The sequence below is a fragment of the Electrona antarctica genome, assembly GCF_951216825.1.
Source record: "Electrona antarctica genome assembly, chromosome: 17".
NCBI classification, from domain to species: Eukaryota; Metazoa; Chordata; class Actinopteri; order Myctophiformes; family Myctophidae; genus Electrona; species Electrona antarctica.
The window spans coordinates 23,351,934-23,375,280 of record NC_136798.1 but is presented as its reverse complement, the minus strand read 5'-3'; the positions used below and the strand labels follow the sequence as shown (position 1 = coordinate 23,375,280).

The 23,347-nt window shown below is 43.1% G+C and overlaps 1 protein-coding gene across 1 annotated transcript in view; it reads left to right on the top strand.

The window, feature by feature from the left end:
* Nucleotides 1–23,347, top strand: part of ryr3 (ryanodine receptor 3) — a 181,780-nt gene that overhangs the window by 121,921 nt on the left and 36,512 nt on the right. Inside the window, exons 46-72 of the mRNA XM_079525534.1 lie at nt 338–437; nt 1,522–1,642; nt 2,808–2,977; nt 3,955–4,175; nt 4,489–4,579; nt 6,052–6,192; nt 6,804–6,961; nt 7,979–8,057; nt 8,349–8,438; nt 10,174–10,317; nt 10,497–10,559; nt 10,827–10,902; nt 13,040–13,163; nt 14,784–14,899; nt 15,091–15,158; nt 16,059–16,180; nt 17,181–17,230; nt 17,328–17,388; nt 17,582–17,820; nt 17,935–18,016; nt 18,421–18,551; nt 19,472–19,590; nt 19,895–20,093; nt 20,492–20,586; nt 21,620–21,765; nt 22,627–22,714; nt 22,885–22,980. Of these exons, the coding sequence (XP_079381660.1) occupies nt 338–437; nt 1,522–1,642; nt 2,808–2,977; nt 3,955–4,175; nt 4,489–4,579; nt 6,052–6,192; nt 6,804–6,961; nt 7,979–8,057; nt 8,349–8,438; nt 10,174–10,317; nt 10,497–10,559; nt 10,827–10,902; nt 13,040–13,163; nt 14,784–14,899; nt 15,091–15,158; nt 16,059–16,180; nt 17,181–17,230; nt 17,328–17,388; nt 17,582–17,820; nt 17,935–18,016; nt 18,421–18,551; nt 19,472–19,590; nt 19,895–20,093; nt 20,492–20,586; nt 21,620–21,765; nt 22,627–22,714; nt 22,885–22,980 (3,190 nt within the window). The remainder of the gene's footprint in view (nt 1–337; nt 438–1,521; nt 1,643–2,807; nt 2,978–3,954; nt 4,176–4,488; nt 4,580–6,051; nt 6,193–6,803; nt 6,962–7,978; nt 8,058–8,348; nt 8,439–10,173; nt 10,318–10,496; nt 10,560–10,826; nt 10,903–13,039; nt 13,164–14,783; nt 14,900–15,090; nt 15,159–16,058; nt 16,181–17,180; nt 17,231–17,327; nt 17,389–17,581; nt 17,821–17,934; nt 18,017–18,420; nt 18,552–19,471; nt 19,591–19,894; nt 20,094–20,491; nt 20,587–21,619; nt 21,766–22,626; nt 22,715–22,884; nt 22,981–23,347) is intronic.

Here is a 23,347-nt window from a genome sequence, read left to right as displayed (position 1 = left end):
ATAACACCAGGGTGTAATTTGAGGGGGTCCATGCCTTTGCTTCTGATACCCCCCTGAATTAAATGCAAGCATTTTCTTAAATGTCTTATATGTTCAATATTTGTACAATATATTGAACATATCAGATATTTATGTTCAACATGTGCTTATTATAAACATGTATGTTAAGCACATTAAACCGGAGTCCCTATTTTAGGGACATTTATTTTTTTACAAATTGAACCCTGGTTAAACTGGATCACATTTTATTTCCGAGTGGCACACGTATTATATGCACTGTTTTTCAAATACCAGTCAGAAAGAATGAGTTGTCTGTTCCTCTCGTATACTGTTTCAGGTCTGAAGAGGAGGGCGAGGTGATTCACATGGGCAATGCCATCATGTCCTTCTACTCTGCTCTCATCGACCTGCTGGGTCGCTGTGCCCCAGAGCAGCATGTGAGTCACAAATAACCCATTTAGGCCTGACGTCGAAATTTAAAAAAAAAAGGTTTTCTAAATCATGACAATTTTCTGAAAGATTTGAGGCACATTTTAACGATTTTTCAAAAATAGCAGACCTACAAGTTCATAGCGCGCCACTCGGTGGCGCGCTATGAGCTTGTAGATCTGCTATTTTTCAATAGCTAAATTATAACCCAAAATGGGTTAAGCACTGATTCAAGTATCAAGAGCAGGTTAATTTGTCAATCACTCATACAGGTACAGGCAGTGAAATGTTGGTGTGGCATTTCCTGCAAGACTGTGATAGCAACAACAATTACCTGCCAACAAGATGATAATGATAATACTGGAGGCAATACAACATTTAAAAAAATAAAAAGAGAAGAATAAATAGTACAATAGACTTAATCCAATCCACAGTACGTGGAAGTCATACAGGAAGGAGAGAAGATAATGGTGTCAGTTGAAACCATGGCCCAAACTGTTACTTTTCAGGAAATGGAAAAAAGAACCTGTGAACCAATTATTTAGTCACAATCTCTTGCTAATACTTTAATTGGTTTAATATCTATAAAACCCACAGACAGACTTAAACACTTTCAAGCTGGCTCCCTAGGCACAAAAGAAAATAAGACAAAGAAAGAAGAAACAGAATACGCTGCCGAACTGCACGGTACAGGAGCAGATTTATTTAAAGTAGAAGCAACGTTTTGGTCACTGATGACCTTCTTCAGGCATGGTAATTTCTAGGCGACACTGTCATTATGACAAAATATAAAACGCCATAAATGTATGAAAAATAAATAAATAAAGGTTTCTGCACGACAGCGGCAATTTAATAATGTGCAGAGTGGCGAGCGGATGGTTCCAGATAGCCAGAATTCTCATCAACTTCCTCTCTTCTGCATGACATCTAAACTAGATTTTCACACAGGTGCTCATCCTCGATAGCACATCATTACATTGTTACATTGCACTCTATGTAAAGGGGGATCTCTAGAGTGTAACCGTAGACTTATGGTGACCCGAATAAAGTCCCTTAAGGATCGATCTTTCTGTTTGTGTCATTCTTCCTCAGCTCATCAACAAGGGTAAAGGAGAAGCGCTGCGTATTCGTGCCATCCTGCGTTCCCTGGTCCCCACTACTGACCTGGTGGGCATCATCAGCATACCCCCACAAATGCCCACCATCAATAAAGGTATGATTCAGTTTTAGGGTTAGCTGAAAATATTATTTATAATATTTTAGCACTTGGGCTTCAGTGAAAATAGCAGTAGACCTGACTACTGCAAAGAGATTTGGTCTAGACTCTAGAGGGAAAAAAGGAGGGGTCCTATTATAGACCCCTGGTGGTCTCCGGGTAATACATGCAGAGAGGACTGAAACTTGGCGAGGCATATTCTTCCACTTTTGTTTGGGAGTCTTTGCCTTATTGTTGAGAGATATACATTTAAATTGTTGTGGCTGGTCACCACGTTATTCAGGTTTGTTTATAAATGTATCTCTGGGTTTCGGGGGAGTGGGTGTTTTTTCACTCCTACAAGGTACTTTCCAATTTCTACTTCATCTAAAAGAAAATAATGTTAGTCATTGGCTTAACTGAAAACACCATCCGGAACAGCACTTAAACCAGTACTTGGCAGAAACCCAGTCAACCTTCCCCCGGATCCAATTTTCTCCATGAAATATTCTAATTAGAAAACAGACATGTTTCTTACAGGTCTATACTGTCTGCACTGGTGCACTCCTCCTGCCCCATAATGTTTCCTCAGCTTATTGTGTTTTGAATAACTTTCTCTTCACATGTCTCGCTTCCTCGCTCCCCTGTTTTGTGATCAGTCCACACCCACCTGTAACGCCGGGGCTCCACCGGACGCGTTGCGTCTCCGTCGCGTGCGTCAAAAAACGAACCGGGGCAAATTTAATGCAGACACGCAACGTAACGCAACGCGGGCAGTGGAGCCACCATTCATTGATTAAAAAGGGAACATTCCCTGACGGTGACGGAGACGCGACGCTGACGCGCCCGGTGGAGCCCCGGTGTAAGGCTATTACAATAGCAATCGTTTTTACCGACGAGAAAAGTAAACAAGAACAAGTATGTCTGGAAATATTCTATCCATAACTGCTATATTTTAGGTTTCTTAAACTTAACTTTCTCTGTCTTTTTTCCCACTGCTCTCTTTGTACTGCTTTTTATTCTGGGGGTGAACATTTGGTGTGAATACTGTAGCAGATCTACAAGCTCCCAATGAAGTATAGGGTTTAAGTGGTTAATAACATGGACGTCCCCTGTGAATGTTTCAGTATAAAATTGGTAATAAGCCTCACCCTCGTCCTTCTCTCCTCTTCCTCTTGTACAGATGGCACGGTGACAGAGCCGGACATGTCAGCTAGCTTCTGTCCGGAGCACAAGGGCCCCATGGTGCTCTTCCTGGACCGTGTGTACGGCATCGAGGACCAGGCCTTTCTGCTGCACATGCTGGAGGTCGGCTTCCTGCCTGACCTCCTTCAGTCTGCATCTATGGACACGGTGAGGACGCACCTAGTCCTGACCCAGCATGCCTTCTTCCTGATAAGCATTCCTGGCTCATTAGTCAGCTTCATAGAGATCAACGTTATGAGGGAGGGGTCACGCACGCACGCACGCACGCACGCACGCACGCACGCACGCACGTGCCCCTTGTTTCCCGTGGTCTCCTTCTAGCTGAAGGTGTGCCGAACACCGCCCTAGGGAGGTGCCCAGGAGACCTCCGTACTTGGTGTCTCAACGACCGCAACTGGCTCCTTTCCACATAAAGGAACGGTGGCTCTACTCTGAGTCCCTCATGGATGACAGAGCTACGATCCTTATCCTGAGAAAACAAATGATGTCTGCTTGTCCCTGTGACCTTGTTTGTCGTTTTTTCTAAAGTTTATTCAAAAGATATTTTTGGGTCTATTCTAAGGCAAGAAAAGGCAGTGAAATTTGACAGGAAACAGGGAGCGGGCATATGGGGTGATATGCGGCAAAGGTAGGCCGGGCTCGAGTATCGAACTAAGACTCGCCGCCAAGCTGTATGGTACGTGCCTTAAGCACTCGGCTATCTATCCTATATCCTATCCTGACCGACATGTCATGATCATACTGTAGGTGAGAATGGGAACGAAGATTGACTGGTAGATGGAGAGCTTTCTGGCTCAGGTCCACACATCCTGTTAATATTGATCTCTGCGGCCTGGGACTCATACTGTAGTTTACACAGATATGTACCACACAGCAAAACAACAGATCAGCTGTTGAAATTGATTGGCTGTTGAAATACAAATGCCAATTGTACAAATTGAATTAGTTTAAAAGAAAATGTGCATGACATTGGCACATTGCATTGTTTCACCGTTTTCTGTAGTGGCGACAGCGGGCCATTAAGATGTCTGCAGCACAGACCGTTATTACACTACACTCTCAGAATGTAATTTACACTTAGACCTTCGCTGTGTAAAACATCAGTTTGCTTCTCCCTTCCACAGGAGTTGTTGAGCACCACAGAGACGGCCCTGGCCATGAACAGGTACATCGGCACTGCCATGTTGCCTTTGCTGACCCGCTGTGCTCACCTCTTCGCCGGCACCGAGCACTACGCTGCACTGATTGACTCCACCCTGCAGACCATCTACCGGCTGTCCAAAGGCCGCTCGCTCACCAAGGCACAGCGGGACTCCATAGAAGAATGCCTGCTGGCTATCTGCATGTAAGGATGACTGCCAAGCTCAGTCTGATTGGGAATGGAGCTCTCACAGTTATTTTTGTGTTTTTGCAAGCTTGTAGTTCAGCTATTTTCACTACCTTTGGACGACACTCTTGTAAGACGAAGTAGGCCATTAATTTACAAAAAAAACAACAACATAACAAATTGAAATATGGAGCTACGAAGTTTCTGCCCGATGTTTCATAATGTTCATTATTATGTTGTCTTGATACATGTGATATAAATTGTTATATTACAGTGGTTGTAAAGTTTGAGAACCACTGCTACATTAGAATGATGTACATGTGCTCTGCAGGCACATGCGTCCCTCCATGATGCAACAGCTTGTGAGGCGCCTGGTGTTTGATGTCCCCCAGCTGGTTGAGTACTGTGTGGTGCCCCTCAAAGTGAGTATCTCTGTCTGATATAAAGTTGTCATCCATATAGCACCTGCATAGCCAGGTCGCAACACTGCCCTGGCTATGCGCGTGTGTGTGTGTGTGTGTGCATGCTTGTGTATGTGCTATAGCTTGATGTAGCAGAGATATTCCTCTCCTCTGCTTGTGTACAGTATGTGCTATAGCTTGATGTAGTAGAGATATTCCTCCTCTCCTTGCCAGAGGAGTAGTTTATTTGATTTTGATTGGTTCACGATAGTCTCATTATGGCAGGTGATGCTACATCGTTTCACGACAGATTTGTGCACAATTTCATTGACAGTTTTCGCCTCGATTGCTGGCTGTTAGGAACCAGTGTTTCTTGCCAGGATATGCGCGCGTTTGATTCATGAAGAACAACCACTATTAATGCCAAAGTCTTGAAATCCACAGGCCCAAATCATGGGACTTCTGCTCTGACCCCAAGTGTGCTCCCCATGTCCAGTGAACTGATTTATGAGACAGAGTTGAGACTATAATTGGAACAAGCAATCAGAACAGAGCCTCAATAAAAATACATTGAAAAAAAGAAAAAGAACAGCGCTACACCCACTGTTTCAATTTCTATTTCACATCCCACTCATCTTCCAATCCGGCCTGCATGTCTGACAGGTGCACACTGCACACACACCCCTGAAATACTGATATATGGCATCTCCTCCCAGAGCACTTTGGACACAACCCAAAATACTGATTTAGACCATCTCCTGTCTGGTGCACTTTGGAGGTAAATGTCATGAGCAACCTGTCCCCCACCCACCCAAGCACCCTCCTCCTACAGTACACAGACTACACACACGTGCACACGCACACTCCCACTCCCACCCCCCCCCCACACTATTTAAAAAAATCACACCTGTGTGAACTGAGTGGTGCAAATCCCCCCACCTCTCTCTCTCATTAGCAGGCAACAGTGCAATACTATTTCTCTGTCTCTGGCACAACAGCGCCCTTACTGGTACTCATGAGTCACACATGAGTCACGCACAAACATAGTCACAGGTCACAGACATTGCTGTTCCTTGGAGTGGTTGCATCACTCAAAAATAGTGAAAATAGAAAAACTGCGTTGTGAGCTTTTTGATTGGCAATGTCATACAACAAAGTGTAAATAGCGTTTAAGTGATCAACAGTAACACCCAATTGACACAGTATTGCCCAGCCCTAGTAGTTGGTGTGGCATAACGGTAGTTGATAGTACTATTTAGTATTATTAGTTCATCCGTATGCTTCTGCCACTTGCGACTCTGAGATTTGGCGAAAAGTCAAAATATTATCCAGTCTTTGATGTACTCACCTCACCCCTTGGCATTTTATGTTTTTTTATGTTTCAATAAATACTACATACTATATATATATATATATATATATATATATATATATATATATATATGCTACATGAACATGAATCTGAGTCCTGGTGTCAATGTGTCTCACCGTAGCTGCTGACCAACCACTACGAGAAGAGCTGGAAGTACTACTGCCTGCCCAACGGTCAGGGGAGCGATGGCATAGCCTCTGAGGAGGAGCTTCTCCTCACCAAGAAGCTCTTCTGGGGAATCTTCGACTCCCTGTCGCAGAAGGTAACCATGCCCAGAATGATTGATTTGATCTGCAACACTCTCACTCTCTCTCTCTGTCTCATTCTGTCTCATCTCACTCTTTCTCCGACAAGGCAACAGAAGGGTCTCCCAAATCTCTCTCCCATGATAAATCTAATTTACTCAGACGGCCAGTGGTCTCTTGCTCTCTCCCTGTGTATTTTTCAAGGTTCAGTGCTGTGTCTTTGTATATTTGTTTTGTCAGAGGCCCATGAGTCTCACCGCTTCAGCACTTCCCTCACAGGAGCACATCTTTTCAGTAGTCTGAGCATGTTGGAGTGAGGGCGCGACGAAAGCATTATGAATGTTGCCGCTGAAGCGAGGCCCCATAGAAGATGAGTTATTTATCAACAGATGACAAATCGCTCCTCGCGCTGCAACGTTTTCTGACTCTCAGGCTGCACATCATCGCCCCTTCTCTAACTCTGTCTCTCTCTTGCTTGTGCTCCCCGTACCATCTCATGCTCAATCACACGTGTCCACTTTTGAACCTCTTTGAGGATTGCAGAGCAAATATAGTGAGAATGAACAAGTGTGCTGCAAGTTCAGTTGTAACCGATCTCTTCATTTGTGACTCCTCCTGTCTCCTGTAGAAATATGATCCTGAACTTTTTAGGATGGCCATGTTATGCCTGTGTGCCATCGCTGGGGCCGTGCCACCTGACTTTGTGGACACCAGTGCCACCATGGAGGAGCATGTGTCAGTGGATGCGCAAGGCAACTTTGACCCCAAACCCATCAACACTGCCAAGTGAGTGGTTAGAGCAGACCTATTCACTATGATGTAACTTGTGATGGAAAAGGGTCAAATTCGAATATATTTTCAATTTCTTTCATTTTCTGTGTATCATTGTTGTGGTATTTTCACATCATGTTCTTGAAAAGTTTGATTTGCAGTTTTGCACAAAAACACCCTTGTAATTTGGTAACCAAATTGATAAAGAATTCATGATTCTAATTATGAAATGATTAATGCAATTTGATTAACGCAATTTGTTTAATGTATTACAACGTTAGGTTTAATGCATTGCAAAACATTACAAACTTTCACAATTAAAGTCACAAAAATACACAGTCGGTCACATAATTCCCTATACGCTGGATCAAAACCATTCACACAATTACAGTGTGTAAGCTGTTGGAGAGTGGAATAACTTGAACATCAATACGTATAATAAGTAAGGGAATGATGAACAGCGGTCATTGTTGAGAAATTAACCTGACAGAGTTTATTTCTCAATAATGAGTCAATGACAGGTCCCATAGCTACTTAACCACTTAAACCCTATGTTGACTGGTAACTCCCAGGTGTCTACAGTATGTACTATGCCGTAATGCCGGCCCCCTCCTTTTGTCCCAGTTTACACCACATCTGTTTGCCCAAAATCTTCTATTGTCACTGAATGTTCTCCCCCCAGATTAGGGCTGCTAGGGTTTGTGTGGTTGATATATCAATCAATCGGAATCAGAAGAATCATTTGAGTATTTTTTTTTTTGTATTGATTTAAAAAGATTCCATTGCTTCTACAAAATAAACTAGTCTGTTAGACTCTGCAGTTGCCACAGGTGTTGTGATTGGATTATTGCAAACAATACTGAGCAACAATACTGAGCACAGCAGGCTACTGCTGTGCTCAGTATCCAGGAGTAACAGACAAGCAGAATAACAGACTGCAGAATAACGTGATTGACCAATCAGAATCCAACATTCAACCAAGCCATGTAATAATCTGACAGAATCTTAATGTGTCTTTTTGTCCTCTACTAGTATCTCTCTTCCTGAAAAACTTGAGTACATTGCTAACACATTTGCAGAGCATTCCCATGACAAGTGGTCCTCGGAAAAGGTTAGTATCTGGGCTTGTGGTTTCCTTCCTGATATTCAGTATGACAGCAATCATATGACAGTCAGTTGAAACACTTTATTCCCACTCACTGATCGCTATCCAGTCAGTGAATCAAATGTAATTCTTTCTTTGTACCGTTTTGTTAGCCTGTCAAGCTAGTCAATGGATTGCCCATAACTGTGCTCACACTAACATTACATATTCTACTCATACATCTCTATATCTATACAGTATCTACACTAATACCTAGGATGGTGTGAATTTTACAAGCTGTGGTTCTTCTTGATGCAGGTAGCAGCCGGTTGGAAACTTGGAGACAGTGTGGATGAGCAGGCCAAAACACATCCACTGCTGAAGCCCTACAAGGCTCTGAGTGAGAAGGTACAATAGAGAACTTTGGGTTAGTAGCATAACCTTGGTTCTCTGAGTAGCATACGTAATTGAGTGTCCCACTATGGGAACACCCCCCCGCGTGACCTTATCAGAAGCCCAAATCCCATTACGCCGGCCCCAAGTGGCTGGCTTTAATGAAGCATGCATTGGTGTAGGGACTGATCCTCCTCCCAATGTACCTGACTGCGCACCATAACTCATTCAAAACAAGCTTGCCTCTTCTCGCTTCCCCAGCAAGAAGGGTGGTCTCGTGAGACACTCAATCATGCTACTCAGAGAACCAAGGTTACACTAGTAACCCAAAGTTCTTTCTTAGCATTCGTTTTGTGTCTCACTATAGGAATATACTGACTCCTGTATTGCCAGCTCGCTTCAAAAGACAACTATCCCTTGCGGCTCTTTCCATAAGCAGGAACTTTATTCCTAAGAAGAGCCTGCACTGAGAACCACAGGCCACCGAAGGTGTAGTGACATCCAGGTATGCTGTTACCAACAGAACGCTCTGGCCACGTTCAGGTGTTTAGACAGATGTCTTGTGTTGTGTTTATAGACTGTTGCGTCCCCACTCAAACGCGCACTTGCCGAAGCAAACTCCACCTGCCCAAATGTTTTATTTACCTGCCAGGGGCAGGTGTGGGCAACCCTTAGTGTCAACGCCTGTAAATGTACGTCTGCTCTGCACTGATGAATAACCGTATTCGAGAAATACATCGCCTGGTGACCAAGTACGTACAGTACACTCGATTTAGTCTGCCTACAAATGAGCTGTATAGCTGAGTATCTGAGAAGAGGTAAATAAATGTATGAGTTATGGTGCATATTCAGTTACTCACATCATTAACTGTTATGTAAGTCTTAGTTGACCAGAGTCCCCCTGGGATTTGTTCTAGGCCCCATCCCTTTTCCCTCTATACTAAATATGTTCTGCGAAAATAGCCGATCTACAAGCTTGTCACAAAGCATTGTGTTCCCACAGAAAAGGGATGCTAGGGTTCCTGTGGTTAAAGCCATGGAATAATAATGAGTAATGGGATTTGAGCTTCTGATGAGGTCACGCAGGGGGATGTTCCCATGGTGAGACACGAAACAAATTAAGAAATGAGAACCGCTGTTACGAGACCACTAATCATTGAAAACCTGACCTCAGACATAATGAGGAGAAGTTTAGGGTTACATTTGATGAATTATAAAGATTGTTATATTTGTGTGTGTGTGTGTGTGTGTGTGTGTGTGTGTGTGTGTGTGTGTGTGTGTGTGTGTGTGTGTGTGTGTGTGTGTGTGTGTGTGTGTGTGTGTGTGTGTGTGTGTGTGTGTGTGTGTGTGTGTGTGTGTGTGTGTGTGTGTTTGTTTTGATGTAATTACCTGGATTCATACCCGTGACTCATGCATAGAACCGCTCACCCAAAGAGGAATCATATGTAGGGTAGCTATTAGGCTTCTGGGCTAACAAGCAGGCCTACTTTGCTACAATGGTATATGCAAGTGTTTCCCAAACAATGCGTTGCAACCCATTTTGGGGTCGTCGTCAGTAAAAAGATAAAACTGTGAAAATATCAGATAAGCTCAAAACACGTTGCATCGTGACAGTGTGAGCTTGTCGATCTGCCATTTTCAATACTTTTGAAATAGAACATAATTAGTTTTTGTACATTTGGGTCCCGGACCCCCGGGGAAACACCAGATGTATCTCTTGGAAACAATGCGTTATGTGTTGAATGTGTAGGAGAAAGAGACCTACCGTTGGCCAGTGAAGGAGACATTAAAGAGCATGCTTGCTCTGAACTGGACCATTGAGGGGACCAAGGAGGGGGAAGCCATGTTCCAGCAGCTGGAGAGTGAAAAACAACGCAAGCTCTCCGAGTCCAAGGTACTGTGAGACATGCTATTTATGTCATACCCAGAACAGGGACGCTAGGGTACATGTGGTTAACTCTTATACTGTACAATACATGCTGTGTGCATTATATTTAGCACTCCATCTCAGATTTTTGTAAAGTTTCTTGTTGTCATAATGATTCTTATATTGTCTCTTTGACATTTCTACAGGCTAACGGCTACAGCCCCACCCCGATAGACATGCACAACGTCGCATTGTCCAAAGACTTACTGGTTGGTCTTCATCTTCATTTTTGAACGTTATCCTTGTCTTTGTCTTCCACTAGTTGTCATCATTCTAATTACGCTTCAGTGATGGGCAATCATCATCGCTGCTATAGAATATTTTCTTATTGAATATTTTAACAATTACTTTTCAGATTAATTTGTAATATAAAAATGTTTTTATAATGAACCAATTGGTCTAATTAACCCCTTTAAGCCTGTTTTATACTTCATTTAGAGTTATTTAATTTTTTATAATATTTATTATATCGCAAGGGCATGGTGGAGGTGGTTGCAGAAAACTTCCACAACATCTGGGCCTTCAAGAAGAAAAGCGAGCTGAGCAGCAAAGGTGTGTGCACATAAAGTATAGGACAGCCATGCTGGTCATCAAATCATTGGCAAAACACTAAGATTTTAATCATAATATAACATTAATATTAAATAATAATAATGTTAAAAAAGAAAAAAAAGTCATGGTACCTTTTCTTTAACATCTTGAACTGGTTTCAGTTCCTGCCGGGGACACTGTAGGGGCTGGGGTGCGTGTTCATGGGGTAAAAACATGGGGTAATCCTGGTCTCTATACTGCCTCCCCCTGGTCAGCCAGGGTGCCTGATAGAGGGGAAAGGAACTGGTTGGAATAACGTGTTGCTTCCACGCGCTACGTCATGTGATCAGAAGCGGCCTGCTCACTCCTCATGCATTGAAGGAAACATGAGCTCAGTTCGGAGCTCTCCCCAGGTTGGCAGAAGGAGAGTAGCGCCCAGGATTACAGCTTAGGCATTTGGCACTGGGTGAAATATGGGTTATAAAATTGTGGGATAAAAAAATAAAATAAATAAAACATCTTGAAATTAAACTATGTTGGTTACAATTTACAATTTACAATTTAGGCATTTAGCAGACTCTCTTAATCCAGAGCGACTTACAATAGGCAAGAACAAAAAGCATGGGAATACATCACATATGTAAAAATGCATTTATCGCGAAACATGCGTAAGCTAAGAACGTGACTAGGACATATCTATATAATGACACTATACATATAAACTATAACTAGAACATATCTATATAATGACACTATACATATAAACTACACATATATGCTATACTTTGCTGTACATATATACTATGAAGTGCTATGACTACATACAATGCACTTATTGTGCTGTCTACATGACATGCTATAAGTCTGTTTCAAATGCTATATAAGTCTAAGAAGTGCTGTCTAAGGGGGGTAGGGTAAGTGCTATGGGCCATGATGGAGTCTGAAAAGGTGGGTTTTCAGACTACGGCGGAAGATCGGGAGTGATGCTGCAGTTCTGATTGCAACGGGAAGTGCATTCCACAGTTTTGGGGCCAGAAGGGAGAAGAGTTTGGGACGTGTGGAGCGTTGTCCCGGCGTTTTTAGTGAGGGTACTTCCAGCTTCCCTGCGTTGGCTGATCTGAGTGCGCGGGAGGGTTTGTAGGGTTCAATCATGCTGGCAAGATATGGGGGAGCCATACCTTTGGTTGCTTTAAATGCCAACATCAGAGTTTTGTATTCTGTGCGGGCAGCGACCGGGAGCCAGTGCAGGGAGCGGAGCAGGGGGGAGACATGTGAGAATTTTGGCTGGTTGAAGACCAAGCGAGCTGCGGCATTTTGGATCAGTTGGAGAGGCTTCAGTGCACATGCCGGTAGGCCAGTAAGGAGAGAGTTACAATAGTCAAGTTTTGACAGGACTGTTGTCTGGATTAGGAGCTGGGATGATTCCTGGGTGAGGAACGGTCTAATTCGTCGTATGTTATAGAGTGTGAACCTACAGGATCGAGTGACAGCTGTGATGTGAGTTTTGAACGAGAGCTGACTGTCCAGGACAACACCAAGGTTCCTGGCTGTTGGGACAGACGTTACCAGGGCGTTGTCTACGGAAATAGTTAGCTCCCGCATCGGGCAGGACTTAGCTGGGAAGAAGAGAAGCTCAGTCTTGTCTGGGTTCAGCTTGAGGTGGTTGGAGGACATCCACTGTGAGATGTCAGCCAGGCAAGCAGTGATGCGCTCTTCCACCTGGGTGGCAGAGGGGCATACATTGGTTAGTATGTCTAACCAATGTATGCACCCCAGCATACATTGGTTAGACTAACTCCCGACATGCGTAGCCAGTTATAACTAACCTGTGGATGGTTAAAACTCACCCGTGGCTCCCAACAAGCGTGGCAGGTTAAAACTAACCCGTGACCCAAGCCGCAACATAATAGATTATTGATCAATCTAGCTCTGAAAATGCACATGTTCCACCAGTCTGATATGGGTGGGCCGCAGACACTTTCAAGATTTTCAAGTGGGCCTTGATGCAGAATAGGTTGAGAATTGCTGGTATAGGAATGCTGTTTGTCTCTACTTTCATTAATTGCTTAATTTGCTCGCTTTCATCCCCAGTGCATTGTAAAAATCTGAACTCTTCTGCTTGCTGTATTTTAAATCTTGCTTGTATTTGGTCAACCAGGAGGAGGGACCCACCAAATGCTGGTTCCCTATGACACCCTGACAGCTAAAGAGAAGTACAGAGACAGAGAGAAAGCCCAGGAACTCTTCAAGTTCCTGCAAGTCAGCGGATACAGCGTCAACAGGTTGGCTTTTATCTAAGACCTTGTTTTGTTACAATATTTGTCAGGGCAAGTACAGAATCATATTTGTTGGGCTGGCAAGTTGACTATGTTTCTTCACAAGCCTTTAGCACACCTACAGAGCAACAGGTGCATAAGTGTACGGATATAACTAAACTTTGCTGTTTCATAGCTTTGCTTAATTACTGATTCAGACCCTCCGCAAAGGGGTTATAACAAACAGGTCTGGTAACTGTGATTTAACACACACCACTTGTAACATTTATATTACTCAAACACACATAGCCTCGACGTTGCAATAATGCCCGTAAACAATCACTTGATTTTGGCCATTTTATTACTATTATCTCATAACACACTCACACACGTACAAACATACTTCTACTAAACTTGTGTACAGTATAAAGCCTTATTTGCCTTGTCTGGCCCGTGTTAGATCTAATAGCATTGATGATCATTACAACAAAGGAATCTGAGACTGTGGCGTTTAGGTAATAACTGCAAACACAAAGAGAAACACAAGATACATACTATTAATTCACAGATATAGCGACTGCATAGATGCATTATTTATGACTGAATTTAGAGCATTTAACGAACATATAACACCTTAAAAGGACTTACTTAAACGCGTCATCCCGTTTGCTACATTGTGGTAGAAAGAATGAATGAACACATCGTGCCCTGGTATAGCTCGCCCCTTCCTCTGTCACCCGACACTTCCTATCCCCATAGCCTACCATGTAGTATGACCTCGCATTCCTGGTCTAGTATTGGTAACACATTTACCCCCCAATTAGCTGTATTAATATCTACATCCCTGAGACATACTGTAATTGGTTGATAAGAGGATCTCTGTTCTTATATAACACAGAGTATTTACTGTATAGGCAGTGAACTTCATAATAGCACCAACATTCTATACATAAATGACACAACATGAAGTTACAAATATAAGCTAGGCCGGCACTTAATATTATAATGATCCCACTCACGGAATAAACTCGACAATAAGAGAGGACCTACTGTAAGAGAGAACTAAGGTCAAAGAAAAATCATGCACATTGTCTTCAGAAATCAGAATTTCTTTACTTGGGAAAACACAGCATTTAGTTCCTGAGACATCAGTTAATATTATAGAACAAATAAGAGAGAGACCCTCTTCATAGGCTCATTAAAATGTCAGGTAATCTCATATACAAATGTGGCCTGGGCTGTGGCTCAGCAGTCCAGGCACCTTGGCTGGTAATCCAGTCTGGCAGTGTGCCGCGGGTTCGACTCCCGATCCCGGCAGCCTTTACTGCATGTCACCCCCCCATCTCTTTCTCCCCATTTCCTGTCAGCATACTGTCTATCCCTCCATACAAAATATAAAATAAAGACAAAAGCCACAAAAAAAAACATTAAAAAAAAGAATCTCATACACAGATGCCTTCCACTTTCATTGAAATCAAAGTGATTGTGATTGTTATGACACCTCAAGTTTGTGTTGGAATTTAAGAATTGAACACAAACCTTCATCATCATGGTTAGCGCTGAGTTTAACCTTTTTGTGAAGTACCCAGAACAGAGCGAGCCCTCTGAATACGTGCTGTATTATGTGTGATTCTTTCCATGTGGCAGAGGTCTCAAGGACATGGAGCAGGACTCCTCGTCTATGGAGAAGAGGTTTGCTTACAGGTTGCTCAAGAAGCTGCTGAAGTACGTGGACTCTGCCCAGGAGTTCATCGCTCATCTGGGTGAGTGTGTGGCATTTGGCTTTAAAATTAATACAAAATAAAACACAAAACACACTCAATTTTTCTTAAAGTGTTTAAAATAAATAATAAACAAAACACAGAAATGTAAATTTCAGTTTCTGTTCTGTGTGTTTTGATAATGTATTAAATTCCATAAAACTGTGCTTGTCACACACATTTCGTTCCTGCAGAGGCTATGGCTACCAGCGGAAAGACGGACAAATCCCCTCATGACCAGGAAATCAAGTTCTTTGCCAAGGTACTGTACACCACTCCCTTTAACCCTAACCCAAGGTACACCACTCCCTTTAACCCTAACCCAAGGTACACCACTCCCTTTAACCCTAACCCAAGGTACACCACTCCCTTTAACCCTAACCCAAGGTACACCACTCCCTTTAACCCTAACCCAAGGTACACCACTCCCTTTAACCCTAACCCTAACCCAAGGTACACCACTCCCTTTAACCCTAACCCAAGGTACACCACTCCCTTTAACCCTAACCCAAGGTACACCACTCCCTTTAACCCTAACCCTAACCCAAGGTACACCACTCCCTTTAACCCTAACCCAAGGTACACCACTCCCTAACCCTAACCCAAGGTACACCACTCCCTTTAACCCTAACCCAAGGTACACCACTCCCTTTAACCCTAACCCAAGGTACACCACTCCCTTTAACCCTAACCCAAGGTACACCACTCCCTTTAACCCTAACCCTAACCCAAGGTACACCACTCCCTTTAACCCTAACCCAAGGTACACCACTCCCTTTAACCCTAACCCAAGGTACACCACTCCCTTTAACCCTAACCCTAACCCAAGGTACACCACTCCCTTTAACCCTAACCCAAGGTACACCACTCCCTAACCCTAACCCAAGGTACACCACTCCCTTTAACCCTAACCCAAGGTACACCACTCCCTTTAACCCTAACCCAAGGTACACCACTCCCTTTAACCCTAACCCAAGGTACACCACTCCCTTTAACCCTAACCCAAGGTACACCACTCCCTTTAACCCTAACCCAAGGTACACCACTCCCTTGAAATTAAATTCAAGCTGTATTGAAGGTTTTGAATATTGAATTGTTGAATTGTTTAATGCCATAGGACTTTTTTCAAGCTCTCTGATCCCCATCTCTTTTTTGCTACCAGGTGTTGCTCCCTTTGATAGAATCCTCCTTCAAGAATCACTGTCTCTACTTCCTATCCACGCCAAGTAAGAACCTGAGCAGCTGCGGCTACGCCTCTAACAAGGAGAAGGAGATGATCACCAGGTATAAACCACTTACACATTGTGGACCCTATTGGAAACAAGTGTAATGCTTAATTGGGTCGTCCACTCACAGTTAACAGCCTTTGTATTGAGTTTGTGCTTGAAATGTACTGTAATTCTGCAAACTGTTAATACATTTTTCAATCAATCAATCAATCAAAACACTGTAAGAGGTGTCAAACTACTGGCCAGCAATGGGGTTAAATCTGGGCTCAAGGACCATGTTTTTGGGGGAAAGAGCAAAACAAAGCTGCCATTGTGTTAACATCTAAATGGAGGCAGCAGGTACACGTGAACACCCGCTGCTACAGCATGTGCCTATGTATAAACACGAGGACCCTGTGTGCCGGTAATGCACTGAACTTTGAGAAGAAGGGAGAATCAGGGACCTTGCACGAGGTCGTAAATCTTTGCTAGGGAATTTAGAGATTTCAGGACTGAAGGATGAGTGTTCCACAATAAAACAGCGTCCTGAAACTAGGGGTAACAAGATGTATGTGGGTAATTAATTGAGACGATGCAGGCAGAAGGCTCCTGTACACATCTGACAAAGTATAAAATGCAAAAACAATAGTATGCACATTCCTGTTCAGTCCTGGACCTGAAACCAATTGGCTAAGAATGTTTTGCGAGTTGCGTGACGGATTTGTATGACAGCAATTGCCTTTAAGCACTAAGAGCATGCAATTGCACACACACACACACACACACACACACACACACACACACACACACACACACACACACACACACACACACACACACACACACACACACACACACAGTTATCTAGCAAACACAAAGTTGTATTTTTGACCAATCCAATACACGTCTAACACTGTAGTGAACAGTGTTAATATTCTTTCTGCATAGAGATTCACGCTTAATCGTCGTATAGCATGCTTTGTAAGTCTTCTTGTTCCACTCTGTACCTTTGTTTTCTTTCCTCTCTCTTCCTTGCTTTCTCTGTTCATTTCAAATCTCAATCCTTTCTTTTCCAGCCTGTTCTGTAAGCTGGCAGCTCTTGTCAGACACAGGATTTCCCTCTTCGGTAAGGATGGCGCTACCTCTACCAGTGTGTGCCTCAGTGCCTCTGTGCTTTAATTGTATGTTGATTGATTTTCCACATCATGGCGTTCCTCTCACAGGCACCGACTCTGTAACGATGGTGAACTGCCTTCACATCCTCGCCTGCTCGCTTGACACAAGGTATGTGCGTATGGATGGCTGCATATTTTGAAGAATTACAAAATAGACACCTCATTTTCTACTCATTTCTCTACTCACTGCTGTAAGCTATAACAATGAAATTGTTGGAAATATTCTTGTTACCTGTGTGCAGTGTGCATTCAATTTGCAGACTCACATTTTCTTTTTGCGGGTAATTTACATGAACATTCAGAACAGTGATGAAGTCTGGCTCTGAGCTGGTGAAGGCCGGGGTGCGAGGGTTCTTCGAGAATGCATCCGAGGACCTGGAGAAACTGCTGGAGATGCTGAAGCTGGGGAAGTTTGCGCAGTCCCGTGCCCAAATGAAGAGTCTCTCCCAGAACTTAAACTATGTCACTACGGCACTGCTGCCACTCCTAACGGCACTGTTTGAGCACGTCACAACGCATGGGTTTGGAGTGGACCTGCTGGGTGAGTTGGGTCCTTTCTCTGGTCTTGAGCTGTTTTTCCATTTTCAGATAACAGGGTTATTTACCTATTTTTGACATTTTAATGGTGGTTAATTGCATTGGTTTTGTGTTGTAGTAAATGACGTGCAGCTGTACTGCTACCGCCTCCTCACCTGTTTGTATTGTCTGGGGACGGGAAAGACCATCTTTGTGGAGAGGTAGGTAGTTGTTAATTTAGAGAGAGGTAGGTAGTTGTCCAGTTCTAGGTCTACTACATTGAATTTAGATGTTACCAGATGTATCGTTACTGTTACTACTTTTAGACCACTGGCTGAGGTACTGAAGTATTTTTATTTTTATTTCCAAGCTGAGGTCTAAGAATCCCCTGCTGAAGAAGATGCTATACTTTACTGTGTAGCTATATGTAGGCTTATTTGGTTTATATATGGTTTGTTTGTTTGTTTTAATAGGTCATAGAGAACAAGCTCTTTGTATTATATGCTTGTACCAATGTGCCGTTAATGTGCCTATTGATTCCCACTTTATATTATATTTTATCTGGATGCTGTTGTCTGATCGTTATATTATATTTTATCTGGATGCTGTTGTCTGATCGTTCCAGGCATCTGCCAGAGCTGGGCGAGGCTTTGGCCAGATTGGTGGCAGCCATGCCCGTGGCCTTCCTGGAGCCTGAACTTAACGCTTACAACCCCCTCTCTGTCTTCAACACCAAAACACCCCGCGAGAGGGCCAGTGAGTCTAAAGCACACAACGCAAACTCATCACTTTCATTACAGTAACTACGATACATTTACTACTTGAGAGCCAACGATGACCAACATGATTCCTAAACAGTTGTGAGTGCGTAGGCTTGTTCAGACTGACTGTTGACCCATCATTGGTTGCAACATAGGCATGTATTGACTAAAACTTACTTAGTTTATGTTGTACGGTGGCGTCACTCACACAGCATTGCAATGTGACGCATTGTGAGCTTGTAGATCGGCTATTGTCGATAAGCAACACTGGTGTACAAAAAGATATAAATCAGGCTTCAGGGTCCGAATGATTGAGACACATCATCTACTGTATCAAATTCAATATATGCAGAAAACACGCACAAATATCTTAAAAACTTAGTTAGGAATGTGAAATCTGATTAGCAAAAAAGCTTTTTCCATATGCTTTTTTGCTGTTCAGACTTCAAATGTATCTGTTTCCAATCTCCATAGGCCAAAAAATATCACACCTGTGTACTGAACTGAGTGGTGCAACAGTGCTCGCTCTACTCTACTATAGTATACTTCTCGTACTGTGTGTGTGTGTGTGTGTGTGTGTGTGTGTGTGTGTGTGTGTGTGTGTGTGTGTGTGTGTGTGTGTGTGTGTGTGTGTGTGTGTGTGTGTGTGTGTGTGTGTGTGTGTGTGTGTGTGTGTGTGTGTGTGTGTGTGTGTGTGTGTCACTGCGCATCAGTGCCATCCAGTGGTATTGCTGTAGGTGTTTCAGCTGTCCGTGCTCGGACAGACACAGGGACACATACATAGGGAGGGACACACATAGCTGCGTAATGGAGCGGAGGCACCGCTCAAAAATGTGATTTGGGCTGCCAGTGTGCACATAGCTTTATTGCACTGTGCGGAGACATTCCAAGTGAGTGTGATTTTTCTTTGTTCAGTCCTTAGTATGCCAGACACCGTGTCGGAGATCTGCCCAGATCTGCCTCGCCTGGATGGCCTGTTGAAGGACATCCATGACATCTCAGAGTCTGGGGCACGTTACTCTGAGATGCCACAGGTCTGTATGGGCTTCATTGCACATAGAACTCATCGTGAAATGCACTACATTTTTTGAGGCCCTGGGCAAATGTAGTTTTAAATTTAAAGTACTGCTTGAAAATCTAAATTTGTAGATCTGTATGCCATTCTAGTACTATGCTGTATATAATGCTGCACAGTCAAATCAATTATATACATAAATATAAACTGAATGAGTTTGCACCAGGGCATTGCTGAAAATCAGCATGCGTGCTCAGAGATAACCTGTCGTGGATGAAACAAAACAAAGTCACAGTCAAAGAGTTTCCCTCTGTGCTGTGCAGGTGATAGAGGTGGTCCTTCCCATGGTGTGTAACTATCTGTCCTACTGGTGGGAGAAAGGTCCAGAGAACATGCCCGAAGACGTGGAGTGTTGCACCATGGTCACCTCTGACCACCTCGGCAGCATCCTGGGAAACATCCTCCGAATTCTCAACAACAACCTGGGCATCGACGAGGCTGAGTGGATGAAGAGGGTAGCAGGTGGGGATGGGATGGGGGGGCTCAAAGCAAAAGATAACAAAGTATGTTTGTATGGTAGTGTGTCTTACTGCCGTCATGGCCATGCGAGTGTTAAGTGGTTGAACCTCAGTACACTACAGAGGTGATAGAATGCACATGATACCTATGCCTCTATTTCTATCTACTGATGGTATACTATATACGTTATGCCCACCTGACAAGCTCAGGCACAGGTGGACATCTTGTATACTGTTATACCTTTTTAGGTTTGTTACCCTACTACTTGTTCTGTACCATACCGGCTGCATCTTTGATTCATCCTTTTTCTGAGTAAGACAACTGAATTTTCCTCAAGATCATTAGAGGTCTGTCTATCTATATAATGTATGGGTCGCCCATGCTTTTGTGTCGTTCTGCAGTCTACTCCCAGCCAATCATCTGCAAGGCTGGACCGGGACTGCTGAGCTCCCACTTCCTGCCCACCCTGGACAAACTGAGGAAGAAGACTGTGAAGGTTAGAGGAGAGGAGCCTGTTTCACAATGTGCTACCTAATTGACGATATTCAGACCGCTAACTAGGTGCAACTTCCCATAGACAGCCTATTCATCCAAACAGAAAAGTCCTATCTAATTGTATTAAACAACGTCAAACTCACAATCACCAACTTTTTGGATGGAATGGGCTGTCTATGGGAAGTTGCACCTAGTTAGCACCTTGCTGGCACCATGCTGGCAAGATGGCAGCGGTCTGAATATCGTCAACTGCATGCTGTTGTACACCATGTAGCATTGTAGCCTGTGGCTAACGGTTTATTTCTGAACACACTATTGCCGACTGCTGACATTCTACTTATGGACTTGTCAGTGCTGAGAGTGCTTGGAATTGTATATGTTCTATTCCTTGTTAATGTCACCTGAACATTGCTTTACTTTAGGGATTGATTCTATGTTGTGGAAGTTCTAGGTTGTGGAACGTTTGTACGGGGGTTTTAAAAATCATTTGGGTTTTATAGTTTTTTTTATAGGGGTGGCCATAACTGAATGGTTTGAGTGGCCGTCTGGGAATCAGATCTGTCACTGAGCAAGACACTAAAACCCTTAGTGCTCCCCAGGCTCTGTATTAATACTGCCCACTGCTTCTAATAGTTAGGATGGGTAAATGCAGAGGACACATTTAATGTATGTGCAAATATAGTAACAAAAAGGTCTTTTACACATTGGGAGCGTGAATAAACAATCCGAAAATGCATCAGCGAATACTTCACATCAAACGGGCGGACGGACAGACAGACAGACGGACGGACGGACGGACGGACGGACTCTCACTCTCACACACACACACACACACACACACACACACACACACACACACACACACACACACACACACGGACGGACGGACGGAGTGCAAAACATACTCTCTCCCCATGCCCCCATGGAGACAATTAATCACACATACAGTCCAGTACTAAACACTCACAGTGTGTAAGGAAGTTCACAGTCAGGTCAGGTGTTTAAAGTGTGCTGCTGATACGTTGTGCTCCTAGGTGGTGTCTGAAGAGGAGATGTTGAAGGCAGACGATAGACCGGACAAACAGGAGGCAGAGCTGGTCATCCTGGATGAGTTCACTGTGCTCTGCAGGGACCTCTATGCCTTCTACCCTATGCTCATCCGCTACGTGGATAACAACAGGTAGACTTTTCGTCCTTGTTGCTTCCATTTCGTTCTTCTCTTTGGCATTGTTTTGCTTTCAGTATCAGGGTCTTTAAAGGGCCTTTTTTTCTCTCCCCAATTCTTATGCCAATTAATTTCAAGAAAACTATTTTGACAAAAGACATGAGCAACAGTGAAATCAAGACTGGGCTTCAAACATTGACAAATGCTTTATTATAAAAATAGCTTTAAAGAGGTTTTAACAGGAGAATTAAAAGTAGCTACAAGACTTGTAAGCGTAAACTGGCAGGTTGTTCCAGATTCTGGGGGCTCTATATGGCAACGGTCTGATCATTCTTGGTCCCCATCTGGCACCTGGGAATGGCTCTCACTTAGATCTTGAAGCTATATGTTGGCTCATATGGGGACCAAAGTTGGATAATATTCAGTATTTCAGAGCTACTGTATGCCTGTTTGGATGAGGGTTAGGTGTACAGAAATGCAAACCAAAGATTGCAATAATGCTGATTTATTTTGAATTTCAAGAAAAGGAAAACAATCAATTTACTATGCCTAATTCAAGCACGCCAGTTTAGAGATTATCTGACATTACTGACTGTGTAGCCACAAGCCACAGCCAATGACAATCCATTCATCCAAACAGAAAAGACAGACAACCGTGTCTGCAGTCGTATGACCTTCAGCTACAGTAGCGCACATGGAGCTCAGTGTTCAGCTACAGTAGCGCACATGGAGCTCAGTGTTCAGCTACAGTAGCGCACATGGAGCTCAGTGTTCAGCTACAGTAGTGCACATGGAGCTCAGTGTTCAGCTACAGTAGCGCACATGGAGCTCAGTGAGAAAAGCTATATTGTAGTTTGTTGTTTATGTCCACCCCAGGTCTAGGTGGTTGAAGGAGCCATGTGGCGACTCAAATGAGCTCTTCCTAATGGTGGCTGAGATCTTTATCCTCTGGTGTAAATCACATGTAAGACACATTACAACAAACTACTATTCTGCAATACTAGGTCAATAATAGAATAGCATTATCAGAAATCATATAGTAATTTACAGCAATAATGACAGTAATGCAAACAAAACAATCACAATGTCTCTTTGTCCTGCATTCTCTTGTTCGCTCTCATCTTCTACTAACAGAACTTCAAAAGAGAGGAGCAGAACTTTGTGGTTCAGAATGAGATAAACAACCTGGGCTTCCTCACTGGAGAAGGAGGCGCAGCCAAGATGTCCAAGGTACATGACAAGATAACGAAACATACCAAATTATTCAGCAAATAAATCAAACGTTCTCAACATCTGCTCTGTGAGTTTCTCATTTAGCCCATTAAAACCATAAAGTAATTTTAGATTTTATCTATATATATATATCTATATATATCTATATATATCTATAGATATATATATAGATATATATATATATATATATATATATATATATATATAGGTATTAATAGCCAAATTTAATTTGGCTATTCAAAAAAAGTGGAAGATTTAATCAAATCTTTGAATATACTTGTTTAAAGCAAAAATGTTTAACACCAATCTTTTCTTACAATTTACAATTTACAATTTAGGCATTTAGCAGACGCTCTTAATCCAG